At 38.5% G+C, this 27,538-nt stretch overlaps 1 protein-coding gene across 5 annotated transcripts in view; it reads left to right on the top strand.

Annotated features, from left to right (window-relative positions):
• PDE4D (phosphodiesterase 4D) overlaps positions 1-27,538 on the top strand; it is a 1,258,413-nt gene that overhangs the window by 878,961 nt on the left and 351,914 nt on the right. The window contains exon 1 of one of the 5 annotated variants that reach the window (XM_047729076.1): positions 18,782-19,021. The exons of the other annotated variants lie outside the window; for them this stretch is intronic. Within the exon in view, the coding sequence (XP_047585032.1) occupies positions 18,933-19,021 (89 nt within the window). The 5' untranslated portion in view covers positions 18,782-18,932. Of the gene's footprint in view, positions 1-18,781; positions 19,022-27,538 lie in introns of those variants that run through there. 5 annotated transcript variants of the gene reach the window in all.

Here is a 27,538-nt window from a genome sequence, read left to right as displayed (position 1 = left end):
ATGGGAAATAATTTATACTATAAAATGAAATGCAAAGCAGAATTCCAAATCATATACACTAAAATCTCAATCAAATGTTAAATTTAGATGGATAAATTTATGTATATATACATAAAAATAAGGAAGAAAATGAGCCAGGAGATTTATAACAATTACCTCTAGGCATAGATGATTTTTCTTTTCTTCTTTCACTTCTGCATTTTCCAAATTTTCTATAATAAGCTTTCATTATTTATATAGTTGTAAAAAATGTTATTCAAACTGAAAATGGTTTCAGCATCTCACAGCCTATTTTTGGGTCTGATTCTTAGGTCAGTTCTGGTAAAAAGTCAGGCAGTTATAAGAAAAACATGTTATTTTATGCATCGGAAAATGCATTTAAGTGAATTATTGATTGTTAGGCTGGCAGATCAGTAGAGTCACCTTTTCAACCCTGTGGGATAAGCTAGTTTGTTTCGCTTCTGTGTTGTGGCTAAGCTGCCCTGCCCTGGGCAGGAAGAGGGGAATGAGGCCAGGGAAGCAGACCAGGGAAACAAAAGCCTGCTGCAAAGGTCAGTGGTGCTGAGACTGAGCACAAAACTTCCCCAGAAGCTCCCTGGGCTGTGGTAAAGCCAGCCGCATGCAAAACACACATGAGCATACACACACATGCACATCGCCCTCACCCCTTTCTCCCTTTGACCTCTGCTTTCTGCCCTTGCTTTTCCTTACAAATGGGCCTCAGGGAAATGTGTATGGCGAGGGCTGGAGCTAGAAACAGGAGCCTGGAGAGTGCCACATTGCACTTAGCTCTGAACACAGAATTCCATGGGATGGCTTTGCATAAAATATTGGAAGGAGTCCCATAAATAATATTGACAAAAGATACCACAATCATGTGACAAAGCAAAAGCTTGTCACTAGTTTCAATTCAGCTTTTCCTTGTGACTCTTTGAGTAGCAGGAATGATATGCTAAAAATGTAGCTTTTCCTTTTTTATTTTGTAAAAAGTTATCTGAAAGGGTGCCATGTTCATGGCATAAGCAAAGGCATAAAGTTTGAGCTACATGGAACAACTGTTTTTCTTAATACGTTATGAACTGGTTAACATTTTCCTCAGAGCTTTTAATCCCTAGTACCTAGGAGATTGAGAACTGTGTGTTGAGATGGAATTGAGACTAGCTAATTCCATCGATTTTAAATATAAATATATTTATACATAAATATATAAATTTATATAATTTAATAAATACAAATATACTTATGTTTATATATTTAAGTATAAATAAATATAAATATGTAAGTTTAGCTATTGTCCATTGAGTAGGTAGAGCAGTGGATGATATGGCTTATCTAAACTAATTACCAAAGGAAATATAGAAGCTTTTAATCCTTTCTGGAACAAAGCAGAATTAAATATTCATTAGAAGAAGAAATAGCAGAATTTAGAGGTAAATAATGAAATTGTCCTGGAATCTGTCTTGTAAAGCGTTAGAGGGATTCATTTAACATATGTTTATTTAGCTCCTACCATGCTGGGACATCCCAGGGATACATGGCCCCAGAAGTTCACAGCCCAGTAGAACACTGAGCATGTTGCTCTCATTTTATTCATAGCACTCCTTCAGAGAGAAAGGGAGATTACAGTGTGTGTTATATCCTAAATAAGAAACAAATTAAATAAAGAATACTTGTCATTCACCATAGATGTCTTTGACATGTTTATTTCCATTTACTCACATCCATATCTCACCAGATGACCCACAGCACGTTCATGTCCAGCCTTATCTTTTTTCACTGCCTTATTTATTAGTTCTAGTTCTCAGATAACCTGAAGGAGAATGGATCTGAGCTTTTTTCATACCTGTAGTAGGTTCATGTTAAATTCCAGGGAGATTATGGACAGATCTTTTTTCAGCTAAAGTTAACATTCCCAATAAGGACAAAAAGTTTCCTGACTGAATAGGAAAAGTATGGAATGATACAGCAATCTAAAAACTATGTTGAAAAGATGATAAGTTCTAGAGATATGCTGATCAATTTTGTGCCTATAGTTAACAATATTGTATTGGTGTACTTGAAAATTTAAGATGGTAGAGCTCATGTTATATGTTATTACACCACCCCCCCCACACACACATACACATCCAAAACCAGCAAGACCCTAGGAGAGTTGTGGAGATGATGGATATATCTGTTACCTTGATCGTGGTGATAGGTTCATGGATGTATGCGTATATCTAAACTCATCAAATTTTATACATCAAATTTGTGTGTATTTTGTATACCAATTATACCACTATACAGCTAGGTTTTTGTAATATAGGTCAATGTCTTGGTTATTGAGAAAAAGGAGGACTTGAAAGGGAAAAATTCATGACACTCTCTCCCTGGCTCCAGTCTTTCCTGCTCAAATCCTTGTGGGAATGGAATATCAGTTGTTCTAAAATTCTTCTTTCATTATTTCATTCCCTTGCTCAGAAACTTTTGATACTGTTTCACTTCTAAATGGAAAAAGTTCCCCACTCCTAACATAGCACTCAAAGTTTTTCACAGTCTAGTCTCAGCCTTTCTTTCCTACCTTCTCCTAGCTATGACCATCTCTAACAACCTCCCCTCTGAACGCCATTGATTTTGCCTTGCCCTGGATGTGTCTTGTGTCCTCATGCACTAAAGTATCTTGCTTCTAGAGAGCAGCAGCAGCTGCTTCTACTTGTTATAGGACAATAGCAGTCACGCGTTTGATAAATATTTGATTAATACATATCAATATTTATCTCCTATGGCTGTCAGATCAGTGAGTTCATCCACTAAGCAAATGTATATTGGACCCCTACCCTTAACGGTCCCTCTCCAGTTGCTGGCATGCAGCAGTGAAAAAAGCAGAGTCTCTTCTTCGTGTGTGTGTGTGTGTGAGAGAGAGAGAGAAAGAGAGAAACTTTATTTTTTGTGGGGGAGATAAGCAATGTAAAATGCACAAACATATACAAAATGACTATGTCGTGATGATAAGTTCTATCAAGATAAATCATGCAAAGGAAAGAGAGTGATGGCAGTGCTATCTTAGATCAAATAGAATATGGTAACCCTATGTATTAAACTGACATTTAGATCTCAATAAAATGAAGTATCTATGCAGATATCTGAAGGAAGAACACTTCAAGAAGGGAAATAGCAAGTGCAAAGGTCCTGAGGTAGGAGCAGCTACCTTGTGTTCAATGATTAGGAAAAAGACCAATTTAAAAAACAAACAGACAAACAAAACAGTTTGGGTGGAATCAAGTAAGCAAGTGGGAAAGGAGAAGGAAAACAGGTCAGAGAGATAGGAAAGGGTTTCTGTAAGCCATGGTAAAGAGTTGGATTTTATCCCAAGTGAAATGGGAAACTAGTACAGGGTTTTGAGAGAAGTGATACACCTTTTCAAAGGGTCATTCGGAGTATTCTGATATTCTGTGAAGAATGGACTTGGAGCAAAGGCAGAGACAGGGGAAATCGTTAAGAAGTAATTTGGGCAGCAGACAACCAACCTGGGCCAGGATAGTGGCAGTGGAATTGGTAAGAAGTGACCAGATTCTGACTATAATTTGAAAACTGAGCTGACAGTGTTCGATGATGGAATTTCACATGGGGTAAGAGAAAAGTAAATAAGCCAAAGATGATTCAAGGATTTTAGCCTGAAAAAATTAAAAACTTGTGCTTTCATTTGCTGAGTTGGGGAAAGAACAAGGAAGTGATGGGGTGATGGAGACATGAACTAGAAATTCAGTGTGGGGGGTGCCTGGGTGGCTCAGTTGTTAAGCGTCTGCCTTCGGCTCAGGTCATGATCCCAGGGTCCTGGGATTGAGCCCTCAATCAGGCTCCCTTCTTGGTGGGAAGCCTGCTTCTCCCTCTCCCACTCCCCCTGCTTATGTTCCCTCTCTCACTGTGTCTCTCTCTGTCAAATAAATAAAATCTTTAAAACAAGTAAAATAAAAAATTAAAAAAAAAAAAGAAATTCAGTTTGGGAATCTTAAGTTTGAGCATCCTCTTTGTGGTAGAAGCTTAGAGCCCCACCCCATCTCTTACTGGCCCACCCCAGAATTCCCCTGCACGTGTGATGGCCACTTCCTGTGTGCTAGGTCAGCTTCTCATCTGAGCCACTTGAATACCTTCTCCAGTACAAAGGAGCTTGCTAGACTGTGTGTGAATCACCTAGAAGGGCTTGTGACCAAGGACTCCCAGGGGTAACTTGCATGCATTGAGGGACTAGGAAATATTTATACACCCCAAATTCCACATTCTGCAGAGGGGCAATGCCAAGCCATGTCAGTATCCCTTGGAAGGTCCCCAAGAAGACTGAGTTCTATTTACCCACAGCTTATTAACGCACACTTTATTGACTTTCTTCTCTTCCTGCTCCCTAACTTTATATAATTAGCTCGCCACCTCCTCTCTAAAATAAGCACACATGCCAAGACTTTGCAGGGTCTGCCTGGGAGAAATTTACTCTAACACTACCAGAGATTGAAAAGGAGGCAGAAATACTCTTTAGGACATCAGGGAAAATGTCAGGGATGGAAATACAACTGGGAAGGATTAGTATTTTACAAGCTTGTTTGAAAGCCTGTTGCCCAAGATCTGAATATGGGTAGGTTCCTACACATACTTGCTTCTTCCCTGGCGCCTCATTTCTCTTTTCTACATGAACACAATGATGCTCTCAATGAACAGTCTGAGCTTTTAGCAGAAGCTACAGCAGAATTTCTAGATAGTATAGTTTGAATAGTGATAATAATTTGATCACACCTAAGGGGTTCTTGAGGACTCATATTTAATCTGCAATTGCATAGGAAGCACATTGTTTTTACTTTCCCTATATATTCATTTGGGGTGGCTTTGGAAAAACTGTTGGAGATTATGGAGGGCTACCAAATGCCATCATTTGGTTGCTTTTTAAATGTGGTTTGTGCTAACTCATACTTGTTCACCACCTTGGCTCAGGGTTCAGAAGCATGACTGGTATGGCACAGTGTAACCAGCAATAGACGATGTGAAGACTGCACTCACTTCCAATCAATTGTTAATCTGAATGTGAAGACAAATCACTCTCTCTCCTGTTTTGACTCAGACAAGGCATGACTCTTTATATACATTGTATCACATTTCAGAGTAATTTTCCCGATTGCAGGAATATCCTCCAGAATTTGTTTTTTCCTGATGAGCAGTTATTCAGATACTTTTATTTTATTTTATTTTATTTTTTTGAAGAGTTTATTGATTTATTTGACAGACAGAGACCACAAGCAGGCAGAGGCAGGCAGAGGGGTGGGGGGAGGGGAAGCAGCCTCCCTGCTGAGCAGAAAGCCTGATGTGGGGCTTGATCCCAGGACCCTGGGATCATGACCTGAGCTGAAGGCAGAGGCTTTAAGCCACTGAGCCACCCAGGCACCCCCAGATACTTTTTAAATCAGAGAACTCATTTATATGAATGGGATTTTTAAATTCTAACTGAAGAGTTCATCTAAAAATACCCCCACTTTCACATTTCTAAAATGGTAATATTCTTATCATTGGCTCTCACATGAAGTTTTAGGTGACTGATACATTTCCAAATGGTACTCATATAAACATTATATAAAATAGATGGTCCTGGGGCGCCTGGGTGGCTCAGTGGGTTAAGCCGCTGCCTTCGGCTCAATAAATAAATAAAATTTATTTTCGGCTCTGTCAAATAAATAAATAAAATCTTTAAAAAAAATAGATGGTCCTATATATTTTTTTATTATTTATTTATTTGACAGAGAGAGAGAGAGATCACAAGTAGGCAGAGAGGCAGGCAGAGAGAGAAGGGGCAAGCAGGCTTCCATCTGAGCAGAGAGCCCAATGCGTGGCTCGATCCCATGAGATCATGACCTGAGCCGAAGGCAGAGGCTTAACCTCCTGAGCCACCCAGGTGCCCCATAAATAGATGGTTCTATATTTTTAAGATAAACAGGAAATATTTGATTTTTGAAAGTATTCCCCAATTTTCTGTACTCAATTTTCTTTTGTCAAATTGAGAAACAGAGCAAAAGAACAAGTTTCTGAAGTAATGCGGGCAAATAATGTTGATTTCGTATTTTAAGAAGTTCTTTCTAAAGCTTTCCCGTTAAAAAACACAACCGTGTGAAATATTTATGTACACCTTTAATAACAGCGCAATACCGTGTCTGTGCATCACCTGTGCACACATATCTGTCTTCTGTAAGGTTTAGAAGTCAGTCAACAGATGATGAAGTCTAAGCAGATGTTTTCATGGCTGGTTGAAGCTCTTGGCTCTTTCTTTGGGTGAAGGCACAGTCATGAGAACCTCTCTTCACAAGGGGGCGCTGTGCAAACAGCTAGCTCTTTTCACTGAAGAGCATTTTCTCACGGATAGGCTTGAAGCGCCTCTGAATCTGTAACAAGTTCTGCAGCGTTTTTGCTTTTTTCTGGCTCTAATTCTTCTACCTCTAGGAGGCAGACTGCTCTGTCCTCTCTAGTGAAAAGTCTGCGGACCCCATCATGCTGTTTTTCATCGGATTTTAAATCAGATCATCATCAATGTTAAATGATGTATATGCTTCCCTGGCTTTCCAGCACTTCTCTCTCTGACCCTTTACCACCTTGGCAACATGGAAATTTTAAGACATACTTAAGTTAATGTAAATTCAAAATTTTTATTCATGGACCCTTGGTTGAAATCTAATCAAACTAGAAAAAACTCCTAGGAAAAAAGAAATTTGACTATCTGAGTTTCAAGTAGCCTATATTTAGTTTTATATTATTGAAAAAGTAATTTCTATTTGTTGTAGAAAATTTGAATACTATAGAAAAGAAAGTTTAAAAATGCCTACAATCCTAATACCCAGCCATAACTCTATCAACACTTTGGTATGTATTTTAATTAATTGGATTTAACTGTAAAATGCTTGTCATGAGTGATTAGATTCTATTTATTATTAGCAGTTTCATAATGCATTTATCTTTCATTGAAATACTGTTGATATATAACACTGTATATAAATTTACAGTGGCCCACATGTTGATTTGATATATTTATATATTATAATATGATTGCATTATAGCGTTGGCTAAAACCTCTATCCTTTCATATAATTATCAGTTCCTTTTTTTGTGTTGGGACTAATTAAGCTAAGTCAATTAGCTAGTTTGATGGTCATAATAGAATGTATTTATCTATAATCACTGTGCTATGCACTAGATTTCTAGGATTTATTAACTAGTAGTTACAAGTTTACACGCTTCAACCACACCTCCCCTATATCCCCATCCCCAGCCTCTGGTATCCCCTATTCTACTCTCTGCTTTGATGAGTTTGACTTCTTTAGATTCCACATATAAGTGATAACATACAGTACTTGTCTTTCTCTAACTTATCCCACTTAGCATAATACCCACGGCCTGTCCATATTGTCACAAATGGTGGTATTTCCTTCTTTTCAATGGCTGAAAAATATCCCATGATGTGTACACACCACTTCATCCTGCACTTGTTAACAAAGTATTAACACTAGCATCTTGAAAAAGCCACTGCATGCTTTTTATAGCAATATTTGCTATTCTCGCTGGGCTGCCGTAATAAGGTGGTATTAGAGTAGAAAATACACATCCTTAAATGTACCTAAAGAGTTGATTGCCTGAATCTGAGATGCTCCACAGTCCGTGGAGCACCTGAGAGGCTCAGCTTTGGGCAAAACTCTGCAGTACCTGCTTCTTGATTGGATTCCTTTTCAAGTATCAACTCCAAACGTGAGCTGAGAGTATTCAATACTTATTTGTGTCAGTTTTCAGTATCATGGAGACTAAAATTAGGTTTGCTCAGTCACTCTTGTGATCATTTGAACTTGACTTGCATGGCAAATTGTTGAGAAGGTAGCAAGCTGACATTTCCATAGGCACATCAAAAATAGATGAAAAACAGAGTCATTGATGTTGGGATTTTTCTATTTCATTTATTACTGAAGTAGAGTCTCTTTCTTATCCTTAATGAACTAGGCTTTTCACTTATATTCATGAACAGAATATAACAAGGGATGTCTGGGTGGCTCAGTCAGTTAAGTGTCCAACTCTTGATTTTGGCTTCAGTCATGACCTCAGGGTCATGGGATGGACCCCCCACCATGGGTCTTCCTGTTCAGCACAGAGTCTGCTTGGATATTCTGTCTCTCTCCCTCTCCTTTTTCCTCTCCTCCCACAAAGCACCTGACTTACACATTTTGTAGGATATTTTGTGTCATATCAATAACTAGGATATTCCCAATTATCTCATTCCTAACTACCTGACTGAACTCATAATTTACTAAGAATTATGGTGCATAAAACATTCCAAAAACATATTACCTAGGACTAAACTGGAGAAGAACTTCATGGTTGACCATTTTATCACTTTAATGGATATTGATTTTGATAATTCATAATTTTTGATCATACCTTTAACATTTACTTTTTTATCATTAACTTATTTTTTTTAAAGATTTTATTTATTTATTTGACAGATAGAGATCGCAAGTAGGCAGAGAGGCAGGCAGAGAGAGAGGAGGAAGCAGGCTCCCTGCTGAGCAGAGAGCCCGATGTGGGGCTCGATCCCAGAACCCTGGGATCATGACCTGAGCTGAAGGCAGAGGCTTTAACCCACTGAGCCACCCAGGCACCCTCATTAACTTATTTTTAGCAAGATTTAAGAATTCAAGTTTGCTATGTTCTTTATATTACGTAGAAAAGAAAAGCCACATTGTCTGACTAAAAAATCCACCCTTTAAAATAGAATGAATATTAGAGCACAGAGACTTATAATTTAGGTTTACAATAATAATCTATAAATATCATTCAGATGAATAGTATTATAACAGTAAAGTTCTCACTGTTCAAGTCCAATATGATAATTTCCTATTAAGAAACAGTCTCTCTTTTTTTAAAAAAAATATTTTATTTGTTTATTTGACAGAGAGAGATCACAAGCAGGCAGAAGGCAAGCAGAGAGAGAGGAGGAAACAAGCTCCCTGCTGAGCAGAGAGCCCGATGCGGGACTCGATCCCAGAACCCTTAGATCACAACCTGAGCTGAAGGCAGTGGCTTAACCCACTAAGCCACCCAGGTGCCCCAAGAAACAATCTCTTAAGAGGCACTGGATGGCTCAGTTGGTCAAGTATCTGCTTTTGGCTCTGGTCATGATCCTGGGGTCCTGGGGTGGACCTCTCCCTCTTCCTGCTGCTCCCCCTGCTTGTGCTCTCTCTCTCTCACTCTGTCAATAAATAAACTCTTAGAAAGAAAGAAGAAAGGAAGGAAGGAAAGAAGGAAGGAAAAAAAGAAAGAAAGTCTCTTAAATGTTACCAGCATAATATAAGTGGTAGATGCCCAGGTGTTCATTTAAAAATTTTTTCAACTTTTATGTGTTTCTGAAATTTTTCATAATTCTATTTTGGAAAAAAAAATCTCCTTTTGTTGCAGCAAGAATCATATTCTGCATTTTTTTTTTCCTGAAACAAGTTTTATTTGCCCCGTCAGTTTTGTGTTTTAAACATCTGCAGTTTGGCTCGTTCTGGATTAAGGTCGGGCTGTTGCCCTATTTATGGCATGCTTATTTTTCTTTTGATTTGTAAAAGATGCCGAGGGACAGTTTGCCAGTTTCAATTGTTGTGAGCACCACTGATAACACTTTCTTGAGAAAACGTTAACCACCATAGGTTACAGAAATGTTTTTATGAGGTGAGATTTTTCCCGGTTGCAGACCTCTCCAAAGAGGGACTGGCTTCCATTTTCCTTTGTATTCCCAAGCACCTAGCACAGATTTACACCCACGGTTGGCCCTAGTCATGAGACAAGAGCTTCTTTATAAATGTGTCTTTCCCGCCACCCTCCCAGTTTCATATAATACTATGAATTGACTGTCAGAGAAAGTGTTTCCCCTGGGCCAGCTGCTGAGGAAAGTATTTTGCCAAAAATATCTCATTTGATCTGTTTTTTAATGTTGATCACCTAAAGAATCACCTTCTCCTTAATTGTATTAATTTTTTTCATCAACAAGGCCTCAAGCCATTTTCTATAAATTCTATAAATATTTTACATCCCTTTTATAAATATTTTATATCCCTTCTCTTCCTACTTCCCTGACACTTTTGAAAAATGTAAAACCGAGTCCAGTTTCTTATAAGGCTGAAGTTTCATCTTTGGTTCAATCAGTTCTAAGTCTGTTTGGGCATGATTGTCTTCACTATTACTTACTGGCATGCATGTAGCATAGCACTTGGCAGATGCCTACTATGTATTTATGAGTGGATAGAAGGGAAGGAGGGAAAAAGGAAGGGGAGGAAGAGATACCCGTTGAATAAAATTTCATATGGAAACTACTTTACTATAGGCCATATCTTTAAGGATTTTGTGATTTAGTTAAGCTCACTCTTAGAAATACCAAGAAAAATACTCACTGCCCCAAAATATTTTATTATACTGCCATGGTTGGTTTTGTTTATTTGATGGCAATTTATTTTGTTTTCAAATGTAAATTCAATCTCTTAATACTTAAGTATAGTGTATATCAAACTAATACAGATATAATTTAAATCAGCATTTGAATCAGAATTTGCTATAATTTTACTTGATATCACCTGACCAATGAAAAGCAACTATACCTTCTCCAATTTACTTCTACATTTTAAAGGCAGTGAATTTAATAGAGGAAGTCTCTAACTTAGAAATAACTTATTTTCCAAAATTTAGAGGTAAGCTAAAGTTTCAGTCAAGGCTCATTATTTACCATTTACCAAACTTGGGCAAGTCACTTAACTCTGCTGAACCAATAGAAGTAAAATTAGTGATGGCAGTAGAAGAAAGGGCCAGAATGTGCCCTATTACCTTATTAATGCCCTATATGTATAAATGTCTATTATAAATGACTCAGGTGGTTTTGAGGGTTAGCTAGAAAATGGGTACATCCTGTTACAAAATAAAAACAAATAACACAAACATACTTTGCTTTCTTTCACCATTTTTGAAATACCCAGATTTCTATTTTAGCCCCTAGTGAATGGCTGCCATTGGTTAGACAGACTAAAATGCGTTTCAGTGTCTCTTGATGTAAACGATACAGAGGGTAAAGACAGAGCAGTACACAGGGCATTCAGAAACACTGACATTATCACTTTTTCTCAAGCATTGCCGTCCTCTGCCAGGCCTCCTCTCTCTCTGCCTCCATTACACTCTGGTTATCACAGCTGAGCTCACGCGACCCTGTCTGTCCTCAGCCTCAGTCCCCAGGCTCTGAAATTAGGAATTTAAAGAACTTGGGGAAGTCAGCTATGATGGAGACAAGATTTGAGATAGGCAGAACTGACTGGGACACATATCTCCAATGTATATTACTTTTGTGGCGTCAGCCAAGCTATTTACCCTCTGCAAACCTCAGGGTTCTCATCTATAAAATGGCCACAATAGGGGCACCTGGGTGGCTCAGTCAGCTGAGCATCTGATTCGTGTTTTGGCTCAGCTCATGACCTCGTAGGTCATGAGATCCAGACCTGCCTGGGGCTCTGCACTCAGCTGGGAGTCTGTTTGGGGTACTCCTTCTCCCTTGCTGAACTCTCTATGTAGAATGAATAAATAAATCTTTAAAAAAATAAAATAAAATTGCAAAAATAATGTCTATCTGAGAGTGTGGGTTAAGATTCAACAAGATTATGTAACTATTGTACATACCGCCTGTTACTTCTGTGAAAATCCAAAATCTTCCACCATGACTTATCTCTCTGGAGAAAGGGACCCACAGTCATTCACTCCTCCCTCAGTTATATTCTAGGCCTCTGTTGGCTAAGAGGATAGGTTTTCTCATTGGAAAGACCCCAGTCTTAGTCTCAGATCTCCCATTCCTTGGCTGCATGATCAGAGAGGCAAGTTACCTCAATTTTCTAAGCCTCTTTTTCTCTTGTCATAAAACAGAATAAAAATAGACTAAATTCATAGATACAGTATTATGGGGATGATATAAGGTATGTTATGCCCTTATCAAAATAAATGCCAAATTAGTCATTGATACCATCTTAGTACAACAGGGAATTACAAAAGGATACCCTGACCTTGTGGTAACATTTGCTTCACAGACTCCATCAATACATGAGGAGTGTCAAGGTGAGGAATGGGACCTGGGGATAGCAGGGGTGACAGCAAGTACCCAGGAATGGAAAGTTCATGAATGTTAGCTCCAGTAAATGGATATCCAGATTTAGCAAGATATTGAACACTGTCATGGAAAAAAGTCACAGTGCCAAAGTTGAACACATGAGATTGTTGTTATTTAGAAGATTCTTGTTATTTGGGGTCTTTTTCTTTCTCCCTAGAGAGTGATTTTATTTCTCAGCCTGGTAATTCCATCACTGCTTTCACTTGTTTGTTAACATAGTTCTAAAAAACTGAAAAGAGGCCACTTCTGCCCTTATTTGGTGTGTGGTCAACAATGAGAGCAGCATGAGTTGGAGTCAGTGTTTCAAATGCTTTTGCAGTTAAACGACCTGTCTGCAACATCCCTTAAGTTTCAGAAAAATAAATAGAAATGTTTCTATATTTAGGTGAAGTTGAGGATTTTGAACACTTGTGAAAAATTCCATTAGCTAATTTTAGTAGAATTCCTTGTCTCACCCCCCCCTTTTTTTTTTACTTCTAGTACATAGAACCAGGAGAGCGGTTTCATTCTGCAAATAAAATATTAAGATTTTGTTAAAGGACTAACTTGTAAAATATAATGGCTTGGTATTCTGTCCCTTTACATTTAGGATAAAAAGATTTCAAATAGGAAAAAAAAATACCCATCAAAATTGAAGATCGATACCCCTTTTGCACTGGCAAAATGGTATTGCTACTTACCATGTTTATGAGGTGACCCATTCTGCAGAACAATTTTGAACATTGGAAATGTTTCTAACAGTTAAAAAAAAAAAATTTTCCTAGCTGACCAAAAAGCTTGACATTGTCAGTAGTAGTGCTTAAAACTTTGTGTGGTCTCCTCAAAACACTTTTGTATAAATTACCCTATTCATTCCTCTCCATATCTCTTTGCAGCAGTTCTTATTTGGATAAGTGAGGCATTGAAAATTTAGCAAGGTCAGGTAACAGTGCTCAAGGTCATGTAGCAAGTTTATGGCATGACTGTTGCTCTAATACCCTCTATGTAATGCCCTGCATATTTGCCCAATGATGCTTCATCAAAAACCAAACCGAACAAACCAACCAACCAAACAGCAACAAAAACAATAAGAAAACCCTAATCTGAGGATAGGGCTATAATTCACTTGGTCATAACAGTGACAATATTTTTTTTTCTGGTTTTATTATTTTATTTATTTGTTGCTACATTTGTGGCTTTGTCAGAGGGAGTATGTAAGGAAAGAAAAAATATGTAAGTCCTACCATGGCTAAATGTTTTGCCCCTATTTGGGAACACAAAAGAATGTAATAAAGGTGATGCATCTTCTTGTCAGAGGCCCTGAGGTTATCGGTTGGTTCATTCATTAAACATTATTGTGACTTATTTTCCTGGGTTAATTGCTGGGCCCTGGGCATCCAGTGGGGAAGCAAACATGGTCTATATCCTTTAGATGGCTAGGTCTGTCAGGGAAGACTGATGTTGAATAAGTAGTGATTACAAATGTGCTGAGAGTGACAAAGAGGAAGTGCAGAGTGCTGTGGAGACTTCCCTTGATCTGGTAAGCAGGGAAGGCTTCTTGGAGGAAGTAGCTTTCAAAATGAAATTCTATAATCCACCTTTCACTTACTAGTCAATATCTAAGGAGAGGTGTTTTGTTTTTACAGTCTGCACACATGAATACAATATTGGAAAAGAAAAAGGTTTTCTGACTTTTAAAAATTTTATGCACAAAAAATTGGACAATCTGACAATTATTGACCCCAGAATATTTTACGCACATTAAAAACATCATGTTTACTTCTTTAATTCAGGTGATTAGCATATGTTAATTTGAAAATTTTTAAAGAATTTGACTCTATAATATTTCCTGTTGACTACTTAAAGAAATCTCTTCAGACTTTATCGGCCATCTAATAGATGCTTAATAAACATAAAATATATTTCCCTTCCTGTTAGTTTTTTCCTCCTTGATTTCTTTCCTTCAGCCCCCATTTACCCAAGTATTTAGAACAAACTCAATGTTTTTTTGGTTAGAAATGGTTTGACTTAATTATCTTCTGAATTGCTAAAAAGATCCTAAAATAATGTAGATGGAAACTTTAAATGTATAGTAAAACATTTGGATTCAAAATCCAGTTTTATTTATCGTCTATTCTGATATTTAACCACACCTCTTGTCAGTTGTTTTATTTTATGTCTTAATAATATTAGCTCTTTAATTACATTTTGTTTCTGTTTGGGTCCTCAGACATAAAGTTTATGTTTGTAGCCGCTTAAAACACAGAGCCTGTTTTCCTAATGCTCTTAAGACTATGGGTACTATCAATTCTGTTAGCATTCTGTTAGCGTGACAATTTATAAGATAATTGTCCTCCATTTTAGAACACAAAACAATTGACCTCTAAATCAAGTAGGCACATGTAAGGTTTAGAATGCCTATTTGAAAGCAGATCAAGAAAAGGCTAGTGTTATTTTGCGACATTTCCATTTGGAGTAATAATCCATAGCTGAGGGGTGCCTGAGTGGCTCAGTCAGTTAAGCATCTGACTCTTGATTTCATGATCTCGCTATTGTGAGAGAGTCCTGAGTTGGGCTGCATGCTCAGCAGGGAGTTTGCTAGGGATTTTTCTCTCTCCTTCTCCCTCTGCCCCTCCCCCCCCCAAATAAATACATCTTTAAAAAATAGTTGATAGTTGATTTTGGTAATACATGAATGTAATAAAAACCACAGTTACGGATACCATATGAATACTAGTTTAGAGAAGTACGCAAGTCCGGTTGTTAAATTTCCTTTTGGCATGCTCTTTTGCAATTGGTCACCGTGAAAATAGAATTCTCACAGTGAAACTCCTGTCAGAGGTAGCTGATAAATGAACATGAAATGAGGTGGTTTGCTCCCAAGTTAACTTCTGCCACCTTCGAATCTGTGACCAGCCACAATTTCAAAATACAGCATTATCCTGGACCCTATCTCTGCCTGGTCTGGCTTCCTGAGACAATGTATTTCAACATAATGCAACTCCACTAATGTAACTCTTTGTTTCTCTGAAGTTCAGCTCACCAACCCCCACCTGTCAAAGTAGCAGATTGGAGTAAGCAAATGTCTATATGGGTTGTGTTTAAAGTTTTCCACTTTTAAATTTGGGACTTCCAATTTGATTCATATTAGCTATCTCCTATAAAGGAAATGCTGAGTTTCTGTGTCAGACACCAAACCCCAAATTTGCCACTTGTAACGTCTGGAATCTTGGAACCAAAATCCCAGAAATATTCAAGAGGCAAAGAAGATGCCTTATATAGAGCTGCAGACCATAAGGTCTACATTAAGAGGTGGGCAAGTTGTTGAGCTTTTAGGGATATTAGGAATTATTGGATAGCGATTTGGTGGAGACAAAATTTCGATTTCAGAATCTGGTTTTCCTGGAGTTATAAGCTGAGTTTCCAGATTGTAGAAGAAGAGATTGTCTCAGGGATGGAACTTCTCTGCCTCCAAATCCCGTTTCTACTAATATTCTTATGGGTAAAGGAGTGTTTAACAGTGACATGTTAAAATATTCAAAATATTACCTTATTTCTTTTTCTACCCTTTAATACATGTGCAGTGAAAGTTATAAACAACTGTTTAAAATGTGAATGACAGCAAAGATTCATCCTAGCAAACACCTTATTTAATTTTAATTTTTTTCCAGTTGTCTAAATTCATGTCTATGAAGTACTAACCAGTCCTTCCAAAGGATATTGGTATTTATACTTGAAATCAAGCTTAATTTTTTTTTAAAGATTTTATTTATTCATTTGAGAGAGAGACAGTGAGAGAGAGCATGAGCGAGGAGAAGGTCAGAGGGAGAAGCAGACTCCCCATGGAGCTGGGAGCCCGATGTGGGACTCGATCCCGGGACTCCGGGATCATGACCCGAGCCGAAGGCAGTCGTCCAACCAACTGAGCCACCCAGGCGTCCCTGAAATCAAGCTTAATTTTACTCATGATTATGTCAGAAATAAGTAGCTTATTTCTGTGACCTTGTTGAGGCCTAGGAACCTACAGGGGGATTATATATAACTGTATGGAAGAAATGAAAAGGAGGCAGTGAGTAATTATTTCAGGAAAAAAATAACATTAATGTTGGAAGATACTTCTTGTATCCACATCCGATTTCACATTAGGAAAAAGGACCACATTTTCCATTTCCCTGGTTATCATTTTACATTTACATTTTTTTAAGATTTTATTTATTTATTTGAAAGGAAGAGAGCATAAGCAGAAGGGCAGAGGGAGAGAGACAGCAGACTCCCCACTGAATGAGGAGCCTGATGTAGGGCTCGATTCTATGACCCTAAGATCAGGTCCAGAGCCACAGGTAGAGGCTCAACTGACTGAGGCACCCAGGCACCATTTACATTATTTTTATTCTGTTTAAAGATTCCAGTTTCCAATGTCAAGAATCAGGGGACAAAAGAAGGAAGAAATACTTTAGCAGTAGTGAAACAGACAACTTTGCGTCTCTTTTGCTGTACATTTCTTTTAGAAGTTGGACATTCCACAATATCTTCATTCTGCATTATAATTATGCCCTGATGTTTTATCAGTCAGATGTCAGTTAATAGAACATTCTTCTAAAAATGTAAATTGGAATGGAGACAAAGACACATGTTAGCCGAAATACCTATGACTGGCTCCAGTCTGCGCAGTCCATCTTGCCATGACCAGTATAATTGGGATAACAAAGCAAGTCGTGTTTTTTTGCTCCCAAAGTCGTATATGTGGACTGCAGCTTTTATTTTCAGGACACACTGAAGCTCTTTCACCTTTAAAATGTAAAATGCCACCAGTGAGGAGAGTTCTGTCCTATGTAGAAAGTGAGAGGAGTTCAAGTTAGCTAGTACCACCCCTCCTGCTCTCATGCCTGTCTGTGTGTTTCCCCCTCTCTCCCCACTGTCTCCCTGGACCTGCTCTCAGGGGCTCCTCCTCACTCCCCATTCTCCGGTGCTTTCTAACTTCAGTTTCAGATAAAGCCATGCTACCAAACACCAAGTTGTTCAGCAGCTTCCTAACTCTGCCAGGAGTGTTTGCATTTTCTCCGAGCTGTCTGATGTGGGAATCAAATAGTTTAAAAGAATGAAATGATAATAGTGAGATTTCATCCACCAAGAAGGGCAGACTCGTGTAGGTATAGACACAGGCACTTTCTTGGTCTTTCTCAAAGAATACCTGAAAGGTGGCCTCTGATTTTGCTCTTGTGGGATGTGTATCCATGTACAAAAGCAGCAAGGGGGGATTTATGAAGCATGTGAATACTGATGGTTGATTCAGAGAGAACGTATGTTTATGAACTCTTGGCTCCTCTGAATTTGCTCTTGCTTAGTCAGCTCTCTCCTACTTACTCTTGGAGCCCATCTGCCAGATAACAGAGAGGTGAAACTATGAAAATGTTTTCTATTGCTTCTTCACAAAGCTGATATGGAACCTGTCATGCTCTCAAGAACTCCTGGTGTGCCAGATGCTGTTGAGAAAATAAGTGCCCTATTTACTTACTTGAGCTTTCATAAAAAGTACATGAATGTTTTGGACCCCTTGGCTATGTCAGAGATAGACAGGGTGGTATGGGTCTCCAAATTTGGCACATGTGATGACCATCTGTAAGTTCAACTGTCGGCCCATTTTGTCCAGCTCAGAGCAGGTTAAATTCACTCTCGGGCACTCCAAGCCTCTCTAATCTTATCTGAGAGAAGTGGAGTTCTGCCTTGGTTTACAGTTGAGGTCACCCGTGGGGCATTGTTTGGACAGGGACTGATGGAATTATGCTGCACTGTTAACATTAAATACCACTCCATGGTGAGGAGTGATGACGGCATCGGGGTCCTTTGACTCCTTGCGTACAACATCTTGAAATATGTGCCTCCCTGAAATGTGCTGGACTCATAAAACATGTGAAGGGCTCTGTTTGGCTTTCATCATTTATTTAATTTGAAAGAAAGTGTTTTAAGGGATTTATCAGGGAGTTAAGAAATGTTTCTAAGGACTAGGAAATGAACAAGAAAAATTGATCTTTTTTGTCAAAGCCATGCATTATAATTCCCTCTCCAAGGTGACACGCCATCTCCTTGAGGGAAAAGCTGCCAAAAGCTTTGAAAGTGATCTGCCTGTTTTCTTCCCATGTCGACTTGCAGGGAGGTGCTGGTATTTCAGGACGATTAAATCCTTATGAAAGTTTTGCAAGTAATGATGTCCATCCCTGTTTCTAAGAGAAGTTGGAATAAAGAAAATTCTATTTGGCATCTAGTTGTGTGAAATGTAGTAATCTTTGTTGAATTTCCCCATTGTAGATATGTAATTACTTTTTTTTTTTTTTTAACAAAGGGCCCTCTGTTAACCTCTTTTTTTTTTAAACTTCACACTTGATATAAAGGTTCACCCACATTCAGTCATACTTTTCATTGTGTGTGTGTATGTGTGTTTCGTGCTTCTCAGGAGTGGCATGTGACTATGCTGTTTAATCAGGACTATATTTAAAAACAAATTTGTGAGAGTGTGTTGCTCATATTATTAATGAGATAAGGTCTGAGTGAAGCAAGCTCTGTCGCAAAGGGCAAGTGTCATGCAGCAGGAAGTCCTGGCCATCCCTCCCACCCCTGCTTCAGCCAGCCTGCCACCTCCTTGTCAGCGCATACCTCCACACAGAGGAAATGCCCTCACTCTACCACAAGTGCCTCCTGCTCAGCGTGGGGCCCTCAGGCCCCCGGGCCCTGTACCAACTCTGACTTTCTACGGTTTCCACCGATCCTGGCACCTTCCTTACAAATGGCTTTTCTTTGGGATCCTCAGGGAGTCACATTGCCAGGACCATCTCCCAGAGCCAAAACAAGATTGCGTTTCTCAAAGTCCTACAGGTATCGCTCTTTACTTTTTGTAGCCGGGAAGAATTTTTTAAATCAGTCTCTGTAGCTTTAGCACTTCCCTCCTCACCCCACCCTCCAAAATATGCTTTTGCCCCGTGTTGATCTATTTAACTCCTAACATGCGTTGTTAGCCGTATACGAAATATGAGTGACCAAGAGATGAACCTGAAAATAGTCGGGGGTATGTGGGAACCTGAGAAGTAGCAGGAAGTTAACGAACTCTAAAAGCTAATTTTGAGTGTTAAATGGTGAACTTAAAAAAAAAAATAGCATTCTATTACTGGCATCTGGAAAACAAGAGTATTAGCATCCCTGATGGAGTTAAAAGAGTCAACATTGGTCGTGCTAACTTTCAGTTAACCCTTTAAATGTTAGGAATGGTATCTTGCTTGATTAAACAGGCAATCAAGCAATAAAAAGGAAATACTACTATCTTGTTTATAAGGGTTTCCGGGCACATTTATATGGAAAAGTTGCAACTATCTCTGGAATCTAGATGGTAATTTAGTGTTTTAATCTTGTTCAGGAGAATTAGATACTATAAAATCAAAATTGATGTTCTGTTAATCGTTTCTTTCTGAAGATTTCTATAGAAATCATATGAAAGATCTTGACTTTATGATCTCAATAGATCGTCAATGACAACTTTGTTTTATGTCCAAGTTAGCTTATTTTAACGAAATAACTAGAAAAAAGAAAGAAGACAGTGAGGGAAAAAAAAAATCTTTGATTTCCTTCTCTCCTGAGTATTCTAGCTATTTACAAGGAAAAGATTGATTCTTCACACTTTTGTTTGTTTGCTTCTGATTGGTTAGTCTGTAAGCAGTGAAAGCTATTTCAGGAAAAGCAAATACAGCTGAAACTGTTTGCAAAGTTTTGAGAATATCTTTCTTATTTAGACCAAATGCCACATATCTGGGACTACTTGGCTTATATAGAAGTATGCATTAAATTTTGGTTATAATGTCTTCTAATTTACTTGCATAAAAAAGTTTGAATTTTGCTTTAAAATAATTCATGAGAGTAAATTCATGGGAGACAGTATGGAAAATAGTGTCCTCGGAACTTATTCAGGAACTGTAAAATCAGAGAAAGCAAATTCTATAATTCACTTATAGGAACAATGCATGAGCAAATTTTGACCACGATAAATAAAAATTGGCAGCTAAAAGTGTAGGTAGCGATTCCATTTATTTCTAGTTCAAAACAAAGGAAATACCATTTATTTTTTACTAATTATATTAACTTATTAGTTATAAATACAGTAAAACAGTAGAAATGATGCACCCTACTATGCATTCTACTGAATGCACATCTCATGCTTATTATTTGCATCTCATGCTTCTTATATACTGTTGTATGCTCATCAAAGATTTGTAAACATTGCAGTGCTTATTTCCAATAGATGGTGACCTCTCGACTCTCCTCATCATTGAGACCTGATTACAAGTCCCAGGATATCATACATGTCTAGCTACTGGATAGTGTGAAAGGACTAGCATGTGGCAATAGTGTTTCAGAAATCTCAAAAAAAATTCAATTTAAGCTCTACTGTATGATTTGCAGATACATTATGAAACTTGCCTTCATCTGGCAAAGTCATTTCATTGTCCTTCAGTCAAATTCCAGTCCTTTCCAAAATAAAACAAACACTGAGATGTGTAAGGATGAGTTTTCCATGGATTTAAGTGCCCTTGTTGGTAGTTCTAACACGCCTTTTTCCTAGCAAGAGGTTAGAGTGACATCCTGACTCACCATCATGGGCCTTTCTCTTTTGGAGCTTGACAGACCTTGTCCCTCATCAGTTTGCTTTTAATTTGTGTGTGAACTGCACATGTAATAAACAGTTTTACATACTGTCTTCACTATTCTTTGGGTCCTCTTTTTTCTCTCCATTTGGACTATAAATCCTTTGATGCCATAGGCTCCCTTATATGTGACAGGAGTGCCATTAATGCATATTTGATGAGACATCTTGCTATACTGTCTTAGTTGCTATCACCGTTTTATTTTGAAAGTCAACTTGTTGAATAATCAGGGCCTATCACAGGCCAAGAGTCCAGTGGAAGGTTAGGGAACTAGGAGGGCAGATGGCCACTCTGGTCTTACATTTTCAGAGGTCTGTCAGTGTTCAAAAAGATTATGCATTCAATACAGCAGTATACTGACAATAATGAAAAAATATGTTTATCGTACAACTATAAACTTTTAACAGACCACATCATCTCAAATGAACCACAAATCAATATATGCTTGTATGTGCACCCACACACACAGGCGCACACACACTTAAATTCTATAGTTACCTAGTGAATAGCACATTTTTGTTGCATAGCTTTCCTAGAGTTAAAGGTATTAAACTGATTGATGTAAACATATAAATTTTCCCACAACTTTGCAATTCTATTTTTGCATTTTTTTAATATATGAGATCCTTAAAACGTACATAGCTTAAGCTTACCATGACCTTTGAGAGGCTTTGGATATGATTTTACTATTGAAACAACTGAAATAACTGGTCATTAGCCAAAAGTTCTTCATTGAATTTCTCCTTTATAAGACTGTTGGTTTAAATGAAATATTGTATATTCTTTAAGTCCTCAATTGTGGCTAGTATAATAGTATAATTTTTTTTTCCTTTGAGATTGAATGGATGTGAATGCCTGATATTGGTGGTACACTTAACTTTAAACTGGAGTAGTTTTCTTTGGTGTTATTTCCCCTTTCTTATAACATTCAGCGTTACCAAGTCTGTAACGTTCAGGAAAACCAAGTCTATAATATGTGAAATTCAGTTAAAGAGTCTGCTTTGTTAAAGTAATAGCAAATCATATGCATTGAATGAGTATTCATCCCTGAGAAATATGATTTTGGACAGTTATTCAATGCTTAAAATAGATTTGAAAGTGGTTTTTCAGCAGTGACAAATTTTTGTCTTTTGTCGGTAAAATGTGTTATTATAAAAAGCCAAATATGATTGATATATAGCTTATTAAGCCAAATTTGATTTGATTCGGAGAGAGAAACAGAGGATTACATACTTAGGAGGCTTATTTTCATCTATGGATCTGGAATGAGTGCCAATCCTTATTTAGAGCCACTCCTCTCCTATCTTTTAGAGAGAGAAGGGAATGGTATGTTCATCCCATTAAGTTTGAGGAGATAATGTAAATGATGAATTTACGTTGGAGTTTTAAATATAGTACCTAAAAAAAAAAAAAAAGGAAAGAAAATGCTCTGGGAAGGAAAGAAAGAATAAGGAGTAAGACTTAGCAGGTTGGTGGATTCTGCCAACTCCCCAAGGGAACTATGCTGGGACATCTTGTTTTTCTAAATGTTATTGTTTAAAAGTATACTAACATTTAAGGAAACATTAAATAGAAAGCTACTCTTCAAGAGATGGTCTTGTCTTCCAACCAGAACAAATCACAAAACTGTCTGCTTTCTCTCTTCTAAGAAAGGGACCTTAAAAAAGAAAAAGAAAAAGAAAAAAAATTGAGGTGACTATGGGGTGGGTGGTATGCAAATAGAAGAGAAAGTCATCCAAGGTACATTTAGGACAGAGATGATTCCACTAGCATCCCATAGACCAGAAGCAGAAAACAGTTCTTGTTTTCCCATCTCTTATGCTAATAGGGTTCGTGGGATATACTAAATAATTGAGTCTCCAAAACTCTCCAAATCTCTTTTTTGCCAGTAGTTTCAACGTCAACATCCCTCCCCCAGCATTTTAACAGAGCTGCCAAATAGGTGATTAATTAAATGCATGTAAGCATACTTGTACCTGTTGTAGAAGAGCTAACGAGTGAATTTTTTAATGAGAAACAGACCAATCAGTGAAAAGGAGAATTAACAAGCCATCAGATGGAGAAACAAGAAGCACAAGTGATTTTGAGCCATGGAAAGATAAAGCCATATTTACTAAAACAAAAAGCCTTCAGTGACTTTATTTATTTATTTATTTATTTTTAAATATTTTACTTATTTATTTGAGAGAGAGAGCATGAGAGAGGAGAAGTCAGAGGGAGAAGCAGACTCCCTGCTGAGCAGGGAGCCCAATGTGGGACTCGATCCCAGGACTCCAGGATCGTGACCTGAGCTGAAGGCAGATGCTTAACAACTGAGCCACCCAGGCGCCCCGCCTTCAATGACTTTAAATCATCCCTGTACTCTTAGAAACTTACATTCAGACCTGCGACTTGGATCTGGACATTTGATAATAACAAATATGAACAAGAACAAGAGGAGAGTGTGGTTTCAACGACTCTGTTACCACGAAAACCTGAGCAGTAGCACGGTCAGTTGTTGATCTACTACCGACTAGAAATGCAGGCGGAGCCAAGGCCTTTAGGAGGGGAGATGGGGGCCACCAAAAGATCAGTATGCTGGGTTGTAACTTCCCAGATTTAACATTCATGCCGCCCATGGCATAGCATTTTTTAAAGCTTTTCAGATATAAATGGCATGATGACTTTGTCTTTAATGCCCCATGGCTCATCTCATTTGATTCTATAGGGAGGAGAATGGGACACTTAACCACTGAATAGGAGAGAAAGAATGGAAGGTTCAGAGATCAGAGACCACACAGACACAGGAAGGCAGTGAAATCTGGAATAATACTAAGTAATAACTGAATAATAAGATCTAATTTCTAATGGCACTTACTGTGTGCCATGGCATGTTCCTGGTAATGTACACATTATTTCATTTCATCTCACGAAACAACCCGATGAGGTAGATCTGGTATCGTCTTTATTTTAACAGCTGAGGTTATTTTAACAGCAGAGTTTAAGAAATGTGCCCAAGTTTGATCCCCGGCAGTTTGTCCTAGAGCCTAGACTTCTAATAGTCTCTCTGCTCCCTCCAGTTTCCTTACCATATCTTCCCATGACCACACAAGGAGTTCCATCATGAGAGGTGCTATTCTAATAGATTCATGTCCTCCTCAGATCAACTCAGAATCTTTCTCTGGAGAAAGAGGACCTTGTAATTTGATGTAGAACATGGCTTAGTAGTCAATTAAAATATAAATTTACTAAATAATATCTGAACTATCAGCTAACGTAATTGATACTGGTTTAAAGAGATGTTAAACAAGAGCCTCAAAATTTAAGTATTTCTTGGGGCGCCTGGGTGGTTTAGTCGGTTAAGTGGCAGACTTTGATTTCTGCTCAGGTTATGATCTTGGGGCTGTGATTTGAGCCCTTCCTCCAGCTCTGCGCTGGTCATGAAGCCTGCCTATGGTTCTCTCTCTCTCCCTCTCCCTCTACCCTGCCCCCTGCTCTTTCTTTCTTTAAAAAAAAAAAAAAAAAGGATTTCTTAAGAACAAACAGGGGCTCCTGGGTGGCTCAGTCAGTTAAGCGTCTGCCTTCGGCTCAGGTCATGATCCCAGGGTCCTGGGATCGAGTCCCGCATCAGGCTCCCTGCTCAGTGGGGAGCCTGCTTCTCCCTCTCCCTCTGCCTGCTGCTCTGCCTACTTGTGCTCTCTCTCTCTAATAAATAAATAAAATCTTTTAAAAAAAAGAACAAACAAAAAAACAAAAACAAAAAAGCCAGTCGGTGATTAAAGCGACCTGGCTTCATCCTCTCCCTGGATTTTGCTCCATGGGCTTCCATCTGGCTCATCTCATCTGGCCAGAAACATTGCTCATGTGGTTGTATTTCACTGCCAAAGTGTTGCTCCTTGGCCAGCTGTTCAGTGGAGCCTGAAGATTCTCTGAGCAAAAGAGGTCAACTTCATCCTATTTCATGCCACTGACATTGTTTTGAATATTAAATGGGCCTTCTTAACCATATTCCAAATCGGGAGTAATATTAACATATTTGAAAATGGGAAAAAAAATAGTTACCATAAAGGCAACATAACAATCATTATAGGAATAGCAGGAAGGTTAACAATCTTAACAAACGTGGGGTTAAGTAGCATGGTATAAGGGGGAGACTTTGTCTTTACAGTTGAGCAGATGAAGTTTGAATCCATCTTTGCTGCTTTCTTGGCTGGGCAATTTCCCTAACCTTTATTAGTCTGTAAAGGGAAAGTATTAATGCCTACTTCAAAAGGTCATTGCACCCCTCAATGAGAATATGTACAGAAAAGTGAGTTGCCTACCCCCTCTTTATAGCATTTTCCAATGTCCTCTTATCATTTCATCAATTTTGTGATGGATGCTTCTTTTTCAACTAGCTTTATAGGTTAGTCATTATCACTGGGGCCACATTTGGTTACAGAATAGTACAATCCAGCTCACAGCTTGTATATATAAACAGCTGGATCTTTGCAAGGTGCTGTGGTCTAATGGATGGGAGCTGGCTGGCTTCCGAGCCACACTGCTGTTGTTCAGATTTCTATACTTGCGTTCACAGCTATTAGACATTAGAAAATTATTGAACTTGATTGCCTCAGTTTCCTGATCTGTAAAATGGGATGTTATGAGGATTAAGTCTGTTGACCATAAATAATTTCCGGCACATGAAAACACTAAAATAAATGTGAGGTATTATTAATACTAGAATGTAAGCTCCATGTGAAAGTAATTTTTGCCTTCTTTTTTCTAACTCTTTATTTTTAATACCTGTGGGGTATGTGACATGGTGTAGGTGGTTGATGAATATGCCTTGAATGAATGAAACTATCAGCAAATCTTTTTACACCCCTGACAAGAATGGGGACACTGTACTTCCTTCCCCCATGTTCACAGAGTAGTGGACAAAAGTTGAAGAGACCCAAGAGTTCGTCTGCTCAAACCGATCATCTTACATTACAAAACCTAAAGACCAGGGCACCTGGGTGGCTCAGTCTGTTGAGCGTCAGACTCTTGACTTTGGCTCAGGTCACGTTCTCAGAGTTGTGAGATCAAGCCCTGCCTAGGGTTCTGTGCTGGACCTGGAGCCTGCTTGGGATTTTTTCTCCTCTGCCTGTGCTGTGTGACACCCCCCCCCACACCCACCCAATCTAAGAGAAAAAAAAAAAAAGAAGAAGAAGAAGAAGTAGTAGAAAGAAAAAGAAAAAAGAAAACCCTCAAGAACTAAAGAAAGCCCAGGTCATCAAATTTGATAGTGTCACAGCCAGAGCTTGAAACCACGGCTCTGTGCGCTTATGCACAAAATTTTCCTCCAGTGTCCCACCACCTCACTTCAGTGTAGATCCCATCTAAATCAATGTTTTTGGTAAGGCAGCAAGCACAATGGTTTAGCACATATTTTCTGCAACTAGGGAGGAGTGCAAGAGTCAGAATTGGGCAGCCACCACCAGAAGATGCGTTTCTAAACACTAGAAAGACTCCTTCAAGTAAAACTAAGACACTTTACTTACAAGTCTAAAAACCCCTTCCTACAACAGCTGCAATAGGGTTTGTGTAGGGACCTTTTTGTAAATAAAATTTTTGTGAAAGCACTAGCTGAGATCTCCTAAATTGAAAGAAAGTCCTATCTGGAGCATTCAAAGGGATCTGTGCAATTAGCAAGGAAATGCCAACCAGAAACAGAGATGAAGAGGGAAAATAAGGCTTGAGAGTTCTCTGTACTATCAGGACAGCACGCGGAGCAACCACAGACAGAAACACATAAACTGTGCGATTATTACAAAAGTCCTGATTAAGAGGTGGCTGTGGGCTACCGACCAGCATGGAGCACTGTCAAATGTGGACAGGCAGGAGAGGCAGAAATCAAGGTGGCTGAAAAAGCAAAGATGCCCCTCAGTGCTGAGAGCTTGTAATTATGCTTGTGAATAGTTCTGATGGCCCAGGTGAGAGCGATACTATGTTTCTAAACTATACTGTTTCTCAATATGTAATGGAAGTGAGCCTCCATGTTTAGGTCGTGGCAAATAAAATTTATACTATTGTCATTATGCTGATTTTATGATTTTCAGTAGTAGAATTTTGACTGTAAGTCATGCAACTGGGGAATTCCCAACACATAATTTTAAGAGACAGTACCTTCAGTGAGTGGCCCGGAGAAGACTTGTTTAGTCTGAGCAGAGCAAATAATGAACACTTTACAAGACAGCGAGAATTTGCTTCTGTGCCCTTTCCTTTGCTGCTTCTCATTGTGGAGGTCCCAGCCCCGATGTATTTTGCCCCAGCCAGATACCCACCTCCTGCTTTCACTATACCCCCTCCTAACTTCCATTTTGTTTTTCACTTTCGAACCATAATTGAAGAGCTTTCCTAATTTTCTTTCTTTTTTTAACTGTGTTTTCTTTTTTTGAATTTTTTTTAAAGATTTTATTCATTTTTTTTGACAGAGAGGGAGAGACAGTGAGAGAAAGAACACAAGCAGGGGGAGTGGAAGAGGGAAAAGCAGACTTCCTGCTGAGCAGGGAGCCAGATGTGGGGCTTGATCCCAGGACTCTGGGATCATGACCTGAGCTGAAGGCAGACGCTTAACGACTGAGCCACTCAGATGCCCCAAATTTTCTTGACAAGAGGCTAAGAAAGCCTCTGACTTCCTGTAAGGCTGAGTTAGACAAGTATGCAGAGTTATTGTGAATCAGAGCAAAAGAAAATC

Source organism: Lutra lutra, chromosome 5, assembly GCF_902655055.1.
Source record: "Lutra lutra chromosome 5, mLutLut1.2, whole genome shotgun sequence".
Taxonomy (NCBI): Eukaryota; Metazoa; Chordata; class Mammalia; order Carnivora; family Mustelidae; genus Lutra; species Lutra lutra.
The sequence above is the reverse complement of the archived record's forward strand: the minus strand, read 5'-3'. Positions and strand labels throughout refer to the sequence as shown.